The 14293-nt window shown below is 48.5% G+C and overlaps 1 protein-coding gene across 2 annotated transcripts in view; it reads left to right on the top strand.

Moving 5' to 3' along the window:
- The window catches only part of CORIN (corin, serine peptidase), a 194274-nt gene that overhangs the window by 124481 nt on the left and 55500 nt on the right, over positions 1-14293 (top strand). The window contains exons 8-9 of one of the 2 annotated variants that reach the window (XM_075261498.1): positions 3274-3384; positions 3762-3878. In XM_075261498.1, coding sequence (XP_075117599.1) covers positions 3274-3384; positions 3762-3878 — 228 coding nt within the window. Of the gene's footprint in view, positions 1-3273; positions 3385-3761; positions 3885-14293 lie in introns of both variants that reach the window. The other variant, XM_075261497.1, reaches the window with a different exon arrangement.

The following is a 14293-nucleotide window of genomic DNA, read 5'->3' as shown; positions in this document are numbered from 1 at the left end:
ATCTTAAGACATGGCCATAAAGCAGGGAATGTTATCATATATCTCTCTATATTATAAAAACGAATTCTTGTCTGTTTGTCTGTCTGTCTCTCTGTTCTCTAATGCGAACCAAACGACTCGACCGATCTTCACCAAATTTGGTACAGAAATACTTCAGATATCTGGGAAGGTTTAAGATGAGACTCCAACTCGCTCGAATGTACCGTTGCTGAGATACAGCATACAAACACAATGCCCCCCCCCCCCTTAGCCAATACAAACCTGCAAGACTTTCACTCATATTCCAACTGCAATACACACGGTCAATGCACAATACAGCACTGATATCCAAACTGAGATACACGCATCAGAGGATTAGATACACAGATCAGCACACAGTATCACACGCCAGAGGATTAGATACACGCGTCTGCACACAGTCCCACACACCAGAGGATTAAATACGCACTTCTGCACACAGTTCCACACACTGAAGGATTTGATACGTGCATCTGCACACGGTTCCACATGCCGAAGGATTAGATACAGGCGTCTACACACAGTTCCACACACCAGAGGATTAGATACACGCGTCTGCACACATTTGTACACGCCATAGGATTAGATACACACGTCTGCACAGAGTACCACATGCCGTAGGATTTGATATACGCGTCTACACACAGTTCCACACTCCAGAGGATTAGATAGGCGCGTCTGCACACAGTTGTACACGCCATAGGATTAGATACACACGTCTGCACACAGTACCATATGCAGTAGGATTAGATACTCGCGTCTACACATAGTTCCACACGCCGAAGGATTAGATACGCGCCTCTTCACACAATACCACACAGGGGAGGATTAGATACGTGTGTGTGCACACAGTACCACACTTTAGAGGATTAGATACATGCCTCTGCACACAGTACCACAAGCCAGAGAATTAGATATGCGTCTCAGCACACAGTATCACTCTGGGGAGGATTAGATATGCGCGTCTGCACACAGTACCACACGGGGGAGGATTAGATACACACATCTACACACAGTACCACACGGGGGAGGATTAGATACGCGCGTCTACACACAGTACCACATGCCATAGGATTAGATACGCGCGTCTGCACACAGTACCATATGCCGGGGGATTGGATACGCGCGTCTACACACAGTTCCACACGCTGTAGGATTAGATACGCGCCTCTTCACATAATACCACACAGGGGAGGATTAGATACACGTGTCTGCACACAGTACCACATGCAGTAGGATTAGATATGCGCGTCTACACATAGTTCCACACGCCGAAGGATTAGATACGCGCCTCTTCACACAATACCACACAGGGGAGGATTAGATACACGTGTCTTCACACAGTTGTACACGCCATAGGATTAGATACACACGTCTGCACACAGTACCACATGCCGTAGGATTAGATACGCGCGTCTACACACAGTACCACATGCCGTAGAATTACATACACGGGTCTGCACACAGTCCCACACTCCAGAGGATTAGATACGCGCGTTTGCACACATTTGTACATGCCATAGGATTAGATACACACGTCTGCACACAGTACCACATGCAGTAGGATTAGATATGCGCGTCTGCACACAGTACCACACGGGAGGATTAGATATGTGCATCTGCACAAAGTACCACACCAACAAGGATTGGATACTTGCATCTAAACACAGTACTACACGGGGAAGGATTAGATACAGCTTTACTCCAGGTATCCATAACAAATGATCACAGGTTTTTCACTGATATCCAAAATGAGATATACACATAATCACATGACGCTTATGGACATACACACAAACCACAAAAATACAAAATACACCAGTGCAAAACTGGACAGTTCTTATTGGGCCACTACACAAACATAAAATGTAATATACCCGTGCGAAGCCGGGTCCTCCCTCTAGTACTGTATAAATAAATGATACTATTGATAATTGCACCGCTGCTCCAGCGTCACCTGTCTGATAGAAATGGATATGTACAGATCTGCATTGGAGTCCTTCAAAAAATGAAGTGTATCATAATGAATTCCAAATGGATCCCATTATAGTCAAAGGATGGTGTACATCATTAGATGGATCCATCTCTACTGCTCTTTCTAGGCGTACCTCAGGATTCATTTTGGGTTCGGGTGGTTTGGGTCCAAGATTAGTTTAGGGTCAAACAAGTTTGGCGCAAACCACACCTTAAATATTCTCAGGGCTCCTAGTAACCTATCTATCTAATTTCTAGCTCTCTAAGGGTATGCTCACACTGAGTTTTCTGCAGGTGGATTTTGTCACAGAATCCACCTCAAAGTCTGCCTGCAAAGTAGGCTCTCCTTCACTTCAATGGGAGCCGCTCGCTTTTATTTTCCGCTAGCTAGTGGTGGAGAAAAGTAGCGACATGCCCTATCTTGCCACAGATTCCACAGCTGAGTCAGCCGCAAACTCTGCGGCACAAGACACGCTCCTGTTTAGGCCCATTCATTCGAGCTTAATAAGGAGCGGGATACCGCGACGAAATGCCCATGCACTGCATCGGCATCCCGTCTCGGAAAACTTTTCCAACGTGTGAACTAGCGCTACGGCATACACAACTGAAATAATGTCAAAGTGAAAGGGACTTCATAATACTCTGGGGTCTCTTCATTCTACGCCTTCTAGGTGATGTCATGTGCCCGGTATCAACTGTGACTTGTGATTGGACCTCAGTGGTGACAGTAGCACGCCGAATGTCATGATGTTAAGATGCTTGACGTGCTCGTGTGACTCCTGGTGGCCCAATCACAGGCCTCAGCAATGACCTCAGGTGCATGACGTCAACAGCAGAGTGCCGGGCACCACGAAAGAGTATGAATGTTTTTTTTTGTTCTTTTGTTTTAATTTTTTACTCCACCACTGGTCCTCCACCTATTTACTCTGGGATCTGAAGAGACCCCAGAATATAACGAATCTCCATTCGATTTCATAAAAATAGAACAATTTCCAATATTCTGGGATCCTGGATCCACCAACTTGACAGTAGACAGTCTAAATAGCATATTGAACGCTGAAAACTAACAGCACTGATTCCTCTGGAAAGGTAGGGGCTAGAGAAAAAATTCCAAGTGTGAGAGAATCAATGAAATTGTATCTATTGAAGGGTTGGACTTGGTTGAGGTGTTGAAAGGTCCCATTTAAAAAAACATCTTCACTATGTAATCATGGATCTGTGACATTATCCATCAATAGAAGCATGTATTTTTATTAATAATTGTTCTATCCAAACCCTCAGACTGTAACCCTGCACAAAGTTTTCGTTGTGGAGACGGACGATGTATTGCCTTGAGATGGGTGTGCGATGGAGATCACGACTGTGTTGATAAGTCTGATGAAGTCAATTGCTGTAAGATTTTTTTACTACTTATTTCAGCTCTTTGTCTTACAAATCTGAGGCTCCCTTTGTGGGAGATCTAACGGCATAGACATGACACAATTCATTTCTAAACTACTTGTATCTTAAACTTCTGTTCGCACCATGTGTGCCACTTTGTAGTTTGTGTTAGCAAAAGGGATGTGCTTTTGGGCAAAGTTATTTTTTCTATTAACGAAATGCGATTTTATATGGCTCCATCTCGCCACCAACCTAGTAAAGTGTAAGCCACAGAACTCAACTATCACTACTGTTTCTCTGGGCCGATGTAGCTATAACCAATTGGATTTGTAGCAATTCTGTTCTTTGAATTTCATGGACCTTATCTGTATCCGATCCTGTTTTTCTAGCGTGTCATAGTCAAGGTCTTTCTGAGTGCAAGAACGGACAGTGTATTCCTAGTGCCTTTCTCTGTGATGGAGATAATGACTGTAAAGACGGCAGCGATGAAGAAAATTGCACTGAAAGTAAGGGTAAGCAATAGACATCCATTTAGGTTTACTTCTACTTTGAGACCCCTGCACTCTAATGAGAATGAAATGGGTGGGATTGAGAGAATGCCTGCACTGAATCCTGTATTGGATTAAGGTAATATGCTCAGACTGAATTATGTATTATGGGGGCCATACACCTTAGATAGTTGGCAACTAATAACTATTCCTCTGAACCATCAGCTAGACCTTTATGCTCAACTGAGGATGCTTGTAATCTCTATAGAGAGGACAGTAAACCGTTGACAGACCTGTGGGGATTATCTCCCGTGACAGCAAAGGATTAGACAAGCCAACATTCTCCTTTCTCCCAACATCTGCAATCCAGACATAGTCAGGACACCTTGTAGACTTTAGATCAAATGAATACGTCGGTTCATCTAATGTATATGGCCACCCTTAAGGGATGTTCACACGGCTCATAAGGAGGAGGAATTGATGCAAACTTCAACCTCAGATTCTTCTTTATTATCTATCCATTCAGGGTCGGACTGGCCCACCGGGGAATCGGTGAATCCCCCGGTGGGCCCCGAGCCTTGACTATCAGTACTCATTTTCCCAATGCAGATGCAATGGCCGATCCGGATTTCAGGGGCCGGCTCAGGCCCTTGATCAATGCATTTGCATTGACAAAATGAGGACTGAGAGTGGTCAGGGGCCGGATCGGTAAGCTCGGGGTTCCTTGGCTGCCGGCAGCACTGTAATGATTAAAGATAGCTGACAGCCGGCAGTTTCCCAGGGCCCTGACACACACAGAGGCCTCCTGCCAGTGGTATACTTTCCCTGTTAATATAAGGAAAGTGTACATGTGGAGGACTGAGGACACCCGGGGCAGCAGCAGCAGCTTCACCTATGGCTGCCATCTAATAAAGAAGTTTCTGTGTGGCCCGGACTTCCCCCCTCCCCCCCAGCAGTGAGTCATCGTTTACATCGCACCGTGTGGGGACAGAGACAAGTCTGCTGCTGCGATGCTGCACTTTCTGCTTCACAAATGTGAGCATTTTTTTTTTCTTTTTTTTGGTAAAATTTAATATTTAATATGTATATGTGTACATTTGTTTAACCCTTAAGTCCTGTCATGGTGTCTATCATACATCACTACCATACACATATCATTATGATAGACACTAGAGATGAGCGAACACTAAAATGTTCGAGGTTCGAAATTCGATTCGAACAGCCGCTCAATGTTCGTGTGTTCGAACGGGTTTCGAACCCCATTATAGTCTATGGGGAACAGATACTCGTTAAGGGGGAAACCCAAATCCGTGTCTGGAGGGTCACCAAGTCCACTATGACACCCCAGGAAATGATGCCAACACCTCTGGAATGACACTGGGACAGCAGGGGAAGCATGTCTGGGGGCATCTAACACACCAAAGACCCTCTATTACCCCAACATCACAGCCTAACAACTACACACTTTACACACTCAATACCACCTCTCTGACAGTAGGAAAACACCTTGAAACATGTGTATTTGGCACTTGCAGTGAGGAGAGCTTGTCACCAGCAGTGAATTTGGCCCTTGTAGTAAGTTGAGGTTGGCACCAACATTTGTTTTGAAAATCAGGGTGGATTGAGCCTCTAACCAGCAGAGTTTGGGCAAATTCATGGTGGAGGGAGCCTCTAAAAACCCCAGTTTGGACCAATTCATGGTGGAGGGAGCCTCTAACCAGCCCAGTTTGGGCAAATTCATGGTGGAGGGAGCCTCTAAAAAACCCAGTTTGGACCAATTCATGGTGGAGGGAGCCTCTAACCAGCCCAGTTTGGGCAAATTCATGGTGGAGGGAGCCTCTAACCAGCCCAGTTTGGACCAATTAATGGTGGAGGGAGCCTCTAACCAGCCCAGTTTGGACCAATTAATGGTGGAGGGAGCCTCTAACCACCCCAGTTTGGACCAATTCATGGTGGAGGGAGCCTCTAAACAGCCCAGTTTGGGCAAATTCATGGTGGAGGGAGCCTCTAAAAAACCCAGTTTGGACCAATTCATGGTGGAGGGAGCCTCTAACCAGCCCAGTTTCGACCAATTAATGGTGGAGGGAGCCTCTAAACAGCCAAGTTTGGACCAATTCATGGTGGAGGGAGCCTCTAAAAACCCCAGTTTGGACCAATTCATGGTGGAGGGAGCCTCTAACCAGCCCAGTTTGGGCAAATTCATGGTGGAGGGAGCCTCTAAACAGCCCAGTTTGGGCAAATTCATGGTGGAGGGAGCCTCTAACCAGCCCAGTTTGGACCAATTAATGGTGGAGGGAGCCTCTAACCAGCCCAGTTTGGACCAATTAATGGTGGAGGGAGCCTCTAACCACCCAGGTTTGGACCAATTCATGGTGGAGGGAGCCTCTAACCAGCCCAGTTTGGACCAATTCATGGTGGAGGGAGCCTCTAAAAAACCCAGTTTGGACCAATTCATGGTGGAGGGAGCCTCTAAACAGCCCAGTTTGGGCAAATTCATGGTGGAGGGAGCCTCTAAAAAACCCAGTTTGGACCAATTCATGGTGGAGGGAGCCTCTAAACAGCCAAGTTTGGACCAATTCATGGTGAAGGGAGCCTCTAAAAACCCGTTTGGACCAATTCATGGTGGAGGGAGCCTCTAACCAGCCCAGTTTGGGCAAATTCATGGTGGAGGGAGCCTCTAAACAGCCCAGTTTGGGCAAATTCATGGTGGAGGGAGCCTCTAACCAGCCCAGTTTGGACCAATTAATGGTGGAGGGAGCCTCTAACCAGCCCAGTTTGGACCAATTAATGGTGGAGGGAGCCTCTAACCACCCCAGTTTGGACCAATTCATGGTGGAGGGAGCCTCTAAACAGCCAAGTTTGGACCAATTCATGGTGGAGGGAGCCTCTAAAAACCCCAGTTTGGACCAATTCATGGTGGAGGGAGCCTCTAACCAGCCCAGTTTGGACCAATTAATGGTGGAGGGAGCCTCTAAACAGCCAAGTTTTGGGAAATTCATGGTGGAGGGAGCCTCTAACCAGCCCAGTTTGGACCAATTCATGGTGGAGGGAGCCTCTAAACAGCCCAGTTTGGGCAAATTCATGGTGGAGGGAGCCTCTAAAAAACCCAGTTTGGACCAATTCATGGTGGAGGGAGCCTCTAACCAGCCCAGTTTGGACCAATTAATGGTGGAGGGAGCCTCTAACCAGCCCAGTTTGGACCAATTAATGGTGGAGGGAGCCTCTAACCACCCCAGTTTGGACCAATTCATGGTGGAGGGAGCCTCTAAACAGCCAAGTTTGGACCAATTCATGGTGGAGGGAGCCTCTAAAAACCCCAGTTTGGACCAATTCATGGTGGAGGGAGCCTCTAACCAGCCCAGTTTGGGCAAATTCATGGTGGAGGGAGCCTCTAAACAGCCCAGTTTGGGCAAATTCATGGTGGAGGGAGCCTCTAAAAAACCCAGTTTGGACCAATTCATGGTGGAGGGAGCCTCTAACCAGCCCAGTTTGGACCAATTAATGGAGGAGTGAGCCTCTAAACAGCCAAGTTTGGACCAATTCATGGTGGAGGGAGCCTCTAAAAACCCCAGTTTGGACCAATTCATGGTGGAGGGAGCCTCTAACCAGCCCAGTTTGGGCAAATTCATGGTGGAGGGAGCCTCTAAACAGCCCAGTTTGGGCAAATTCATGGTGGAGGGAGCCTCTAACCAGCCCAGTTTGGACCAATTAATGGTGGAGGGAGCCTCTAACCAGCCCAGTTTGGACCAATTAATGGTGGAGGGAGCCTCTAACCAGCCCAGTTTGGACCAATTAATGGTGGAGGGAGCCTCTAACCACCCCAGTTTGGATCAATTCATGGTGGAGGGAGCCTCTAACCAGCCCAGTTTGGACCAATTCATGGTGGAGGGAGCCTCTAAAAAACCCAGTTTGGACCAATTCATGGTGGAGGGAGCCTCTAAACAGCCAAGTTTGGACCAATTCATGGTGGAGGGAGCCTCTAAAAACCCCAGTTTGGACCAATTCATGGTGGAGGGAGCCTCTAACCAGCCCAGTTTGGGCAAATTCATGGTGGAGGGAGCCTCTAAACAGCCCAGTTTGGGCAAATTCATGGTGGAGGGAGCCTCTAAAAAACCCAGTTTGGACCAATTCATGGTGGAGGGAGCCTCTAACCAGCCCAGTTTGGACCAATTAATGGTGGAGGGAGCCTCTAAACAGCCAAGTTTGGACCAATTCATGGTGGAGGGAGCCTCTAAAAACCCCAGTTTGGACCAATTCATAATGGAGGGAGCCTCTAACCAGCCCAGTTTGGGCAAATTCATGGTGGAGGGAGCCTCTAAACAGCCCAGTTTGGGCAAATTCATGGTGGAGGGAGCCTCTAACCAGCCCAGTTTGGACCAATTAATGGTGGAGGGAGCCTCTAACCAGCCCAGTTTGGACCAATTAATGGTGGAGGGAGCCTCTAACCAGCCCAGTTTGGACCAATTAATGGTGGAGGGAGCCTCTAACCACCCCAGTTTGGACCAATTCATGGTGGAGGGAGCCTCTAACCAGCCCAGTTTGGACCAATTCATGGTGGAGGGAGCCTCTAAAAAACCCAGTTTGGACCAATTCATGGTGGAGGGAGCCTCTAAACAGCCCAGTTTGGGCAAATTCATGGTGGAGGGAGCCTCTAAACAGCCCAGTTTGGGCAAATTCATGGTGGAGGGAGCCTCTAACCAGCCCAGTTTGGACCAATTAATGGTGGAGGGAGCCTCTAACCAGCCCAGTTTGGACCAATTCATGGTGGAGGGAGCCTCTAAACAGCCCAGTTTTGGCAAATTCATGGTGGAAGGAGCCTCTAACCAGCAGAGTTGTGGGAAAGCAGGGTGGAGGGAGCCTCTAACCAGCAGAGTTGGTGGAAATCAGGGTGGAGGGAGCCTCTAACCAGCAGAGTTGGGGGAAATCATGTTGGAGGGAGCCTAGTATTAGCAGAATTGTGCAACGCTTATGGTGGATGAGTATGAGGATGCGGAGGAATTGGAGAGGTTGAGTACAGACATGGAGTTTCATGTTGGGGTGCTTTACACAGGTGGGCACAAAAATGAAGGCTCTATCCAGTGGTGGTTCATTTTTATCAAAGTGAGCCGGTCGGCACTCTCAGCTGACAGACGGGTGCGCTTGTCAGTGATGATGCCACCGGCTGCACTGAACACCCTCTCAGATAGGACGCTGGCGGCAGGACAGGACAGCACCTCCAAGGCATATAGGGCAAGTTCAAGCCACAGGTCCAACTTCGACACCCAATACGTGTAGGGCGCAGAGGGGTCGGAGAGGACAGGGCTGTGGTCGGAAAGGTATTCCCGCAACATGCGCCTATACTTCTCACGCCTGGTGACACTAGGACCCTCCGTGGCGGCACTTTGGCGAGGGGGTGCCATCAAGGTGTCCCAGACCTTAGACAGTGTGCCCCTCGTTTGTGTGGACCGGTGAGAACTTGGTTGCCTACTGGAGGAACTGCCCTCCCTGCCGCCAACGTCACATGCTGGAAACATCTCCATCATATTCTGCACCAATTGCCTGTGGCAAGCATTGATGCGATTGGCCCTCCCCTCTACCGGAATAAAAGACGAGATGTTGTTTTTATACCGGGGGTCAAGGATAGCAAAGATCCAGTACTGGTTGTCCTCCATGATTTTGACAATACGCTTGTCGGTTGTAAAGCACCCCAACATGAACTCAGCCATGTCTGCCACAGTGTTAGTTGGCATGACTCCTCTGGCCCCACCGGAAAGTTCAATCTCCATTTCCTCCTCATCCTCCATGTCTACCCATCCGCGCTGCAACAATGGGACGATTCGAAGTTGCCCGGAAGCCTCCTGTATCACCATCACATCATCGGACAACTCTTCTTCCTCCTCCTCCTCCTCCTCCTCCTCCTCCTCCATTAAACGCAGTGAAGCGGACAGATGTGTGGACCTACTCTCCAGCTGTGACGGATCGGATGCTATCCCTAACTCCTCTGTGTGATCTGAGTTATCCCTGATGTCAATCAGGGATTCTCTCAGAACACACAAGAGCGGGATTGTAAGGCTCACCATCGCATCCTCAGAGCTCACCCTCCTTGTGGACTCCTCAAAGACCCGTAGGATGTCACAAAGGTCTCTCATCCATGGCCACTCATGGATGTGAAACTGAGGCAGCTGACTTTGTGGCACCCTAGGGTTTTGTAGCTGGTATTCCATCAAAGGTCTCTGCTGCTCAACCACTCTATTCAACATCTGAAACGTTGAGTTCCAGCGTGTGGGGACGTCGCACAAAAGCCGGTGTTGTGGCACATGCAGGCGTTGCTGGAGAGATTTTAAGCTAGCAGCGGCTACTGTCGACTTGCGAAAGTGGGCGCACATGCGCCGCACTTTCACCAGTAGCTCTGGAACATTGGGGTAGCTCTTTAGGAAACGTTGCACCACTAGGTTGAAGACGTGGGCCAGGCATGGAACATGTTGGAGTCCGGCAAGCTCCAGAGCTGCTACCAGGTTCCGGCCGTTATCACAAACGACCATGCCTGGGCCCAGGTGCAGCGGCTCAAACCATATTGCCGTCTCATCGAGGAGGGCATCCCTCACCTCGGAGGCAGTGTGCTGTCTGTCCCCCAAGCTGATCAGCTTCAGCACAGCCTGCTGACGTCTACCAACGCCAGTGCTGCAACGTTTCCAACTCGTAGCTGGGGTCAATCTAACAGCGGAGGAGGAGGCGGTGGCGGAGGAGGAGGCGGTGGCGGAGGAGGAGGCGGTAGAGGAGGAGGAGGAGGGGGGTGTTCTTCTCGTGTCCCTGCCAGGAATGTTAGGCGGGGAGACGAGGTACACCGGGCCAGTTTGGGAAGCAGTCCCAGCCTCAACTACATTCACCCAGTGTGCCGTCAGTGAAATGTAGCGTCCCTGTCCGCATGCACTTGTCCACGCGTCGGTGGTCAAGTGGACCTTTGTGCAAAGCGCGGAACTAAGGGCCCGCCTGATGTTGAGTGACACGTGCTGGTGCAAGGCGGGGACGGCACACCGGGAGAAGTAGTGACGGCTAGGGACGGCATAGCGAGGTGCCGCAGTTGCCATCAGGTCCAGGAAGGCGGGAGTTTCAACAAGCCGGAACGCCAACATCTCCTGGGCCAGCAGTTTAGCGATGTTGGCGTTCAAGGCTTGCGCGTGTGGGTGGTTAGCAGTGTATTTCTGCCGCCGCTCCAATGTCTGAGAGATGGTGGGTTGTTGTAAAGAAACGCCTGATGGTGCCTTTGATGGTGCAGGAGAAGGAGATAAGACAGGACCAGGGGAGGATGAGGTAGAAGTCAACAAAGTGGCGGAGGCAGATGAAGTGGTGTCCTGGCTCGTCCTCTGGAGTGCATCGCCAGCACAGTCAGCAGTGGCAGTGGCAGAGGCAGAGGCAGTGGCAGAGGCAGTGGCAGTGGCGTGAACGGCAGGCGGCCTTTGTCCTGCCGTTGCTGCCTGCCACTGATTCCAGTGCTTGGATTCCAAATGACGGCGCATTGAAGTGGTGGACAGGTTGCTCTTCTCAAAGCCCCTAATCAATTTCGAGAGGCAAATTGTGCAGACAACACTATATCTGTCCTCGGCGCATTCCTTGAAAAAACTCCACACCTTCGAGAAACGTGCCCTCGAGGTGGGAGTTTTTCGGGGCTGGGTACGAACTGGAACATCTTGGGAGATTCCGGGTGTGGCCTGGCTTCGCCTAAGCTGCTGACCTCTGCCTCTGCCTCTAGCTACCCTTTTTGGTGCTGCACCTGCCTCAACATCCACACTACTTTCCCCGCTTGACATCCCCCCTGTCCAGGTCGGGTCAGTGTCCTCATCATCCACCACTTCCTCTTCCAACTCCTGTCTCATCTCCTCCTCCCACACAATGCGCCGGTCAACTGGATGCCCTGACGGCAACTGCGTCACATCATCGTCGATGAGGGTGGGTTGCTGGTCATCCACCACCAAATCGAACGGAGATGGAGGAGACTCTAGTGTTTGAGCATCTGGACACAGATGCTCCTCTGTTAGGTTCGTGGAATCGTGACGTGGAGAGGCAGGTTGAGGGACAATGAAAGGAGCGGAGAACAGCTCTGGGGAGCAGGGACAGTTTGGGTTATTGTTCTGTAAAGCTTCGGAATTTTGGGAGGAAGGAAGACAAGACTGTTGGGTAATAGGAGGAGAGGAGGCAGAGTCTGACTGGCTGCTGGACAATGTGCTGTAAGCGTTCTCTGACAGCCATTGCAAGACCTGTTCCTGGTTCTCGGGCCTACTAAGGTTTGTACCCTGCAGTTTAGTTAATGTGGCAAGCAACCCTGGCACTGTGGAGTGGCGCAATGCTTGCTGCCCCACAGGAGTAGGCACGGGACGCCCTGTGGCTTCACTGCTACCTTGCTCCCCAGAACCATTCCCCCGACCTCGCCCACGGCCTCGTCCACGTCCCTTTCCGGGAGCCTTGCGCATTTTGAATTCCTAGTTAGAAATTGGCACTGTATACCAGTAGTAAAAATTGTGGGTGCACGTAACCCCAATATATTCTTTGAATTCCCAGTCAGACACTGGCACTATATGGCAGTAGCAAGAAATGAGGGTATTTGTATTCCCAATATACTCTTTAAATTCCCAGTCAGACAATGGCACTGTATACCAGTAGTAAAAATTGTGGGTGCACGTAACCCCAATATATTCTTTGAATTCCCAGTCAGAAACTGGCACTATATGGCAGTAGCAAGAAATGAGGGTATTTGTATTCCCAATATACTCTTTGAATTCCCAGTCAGACAATGGCACTGTATACCAGTAGTAAAAATTGTGGGTGCACGTAACCCCAATATATTCTTTGAATTACCAGTCAGAAACTGGCACTATATGGCAGTAGCAAGAAATGAGGGTATTTATAACCCCAATATATTCTTTGAATTCCCAGTCAGACAATGGCACTGTATACCAGTAGTAAAAATTGTGGGTGCACGTAACCCCAATATATTCTTTGAATTCCCAGTCAGAAACTGGCACTATATGGCAGTAGCAAGAAATGAGGGTATTTGTATTCCCAATATACTCTTTGAATTCCCAGTCAGACAATGGCACTGTATACCAGTAGTAAAAATTGTGGGTGCACGTAACCCCAATATATTCTTTGAATTACCAGTCAGAAACTGGCACTATATGGCAGTAGCAAGAAATGAGGGTATTTATAACCCCAATATATTCTTTGAATTCCCAGTCAGACAATGGCACTGTATACCAGTAGTAAAAATTGTGGGTGCACGTTCCCCAATATATTCTTTGAATTCCCAGTCAGACACTGGCACTATATGGCAGTAGCAAGAAATGAGGGTATTTGTATTCCCAATATATTCTTTGAATTCCCAGTCAGACAATGGCACTGTATACCAGTAGTAAAAATTGTGGGTGTATATAGCCCCAATTCTATTGCTAGGGGACTTGCAGGGTATTTCTGGGGTGAAGGTGGGGGGGCACACCGTTGGAACGGGTATCGGGGTATATATCGGGTATACGGGAATACACTGACAGTGTATTCCATTCAGGATCCTGGGAAAGCTGGATTGCGGCGATTGAGCCCGTCAGTGCCACGTTACACTGACAAGCTTCTCCCTGGAATTTAGCTCTTATAAGAGCTGTTGGTTGTCTTCTCCTTCCTATCCTAGCCTGTCCCTGCCTACCCAGAATCTAAGCCCTAGCTAACTGGACGGAAACCTCCGTCCTCGGTGAATTGCAAGCTCAGAATGACGCGAACCTGGGCGGCGCTGTTCTTTTAAATTAGAGGTCACATGTATTCGGCAGCCAATGGGTTTTGCCTACTTTTTTCAACGTCACCGGTGTCGTAGTTCCTGTCCCACCTACCCTGCGCTGTTATTGGAGCAAAAAAGGCGCCAGGGAAGGTGGGAGGGGAATCGAGTAATGGCGCACTTTACCACGCGGTGTTCGATTCGATTCGAACATGCCGAACAGCCTAATATCCGATCGAACATGAGTTCGATAGAACACTGTTCGCTCATCTCTAATAGACACCATAATAGTACTTAAGGGTTAAAGTATGTGTCTTATATACTGAGTACTGTATGTTTGTATACAGGTATGTGTGAGTATGTACAGTATGCTATAATAATGTATATGTGTGAGTGTATAGTATTCATACATTCAAATAAGAATATATTTGACTTATATATGGTATATGAATGTATATAAACGTACAGTCCTATGAAAAAGTTTGGGTACCCCTATTAATCTTAATCATTTTTTGTTCTAACTATTTTGGTATTTGCAACAGCCATTTCAGTTTGATATATCTAATAACTGATGGACACAGTAATATTTCAGGATTGAAATGAGGTCTATTGTACTAACAGAAAATGTGCAATATGCATTAAACCAAAATTTGACTGGTGCAAAAGTATGGGCACCTCAACAGAAAAGTGACATTAA

The sequence above is a fragment of the Leptodactylus fuscus genome, chromosome 1 (genome assembly GCF_031893055.1).
Source record: "Leptodactylus fuscus isolate aLepFus1 chromosome 1, aLepFus1.hap2, whole genome shotgun sequence".
NCBI lineage: Eukaryota > Metazoa > Chordata > Amphibia > Anura > Leptodactylidae > Leptodactylus > Leptodactylus fuscus.
The sequence above is the reverse complement of the archived record's forward strand: the minus strand, read 5'-3'. Positions and strand labels throughout refer to the sequence as shown.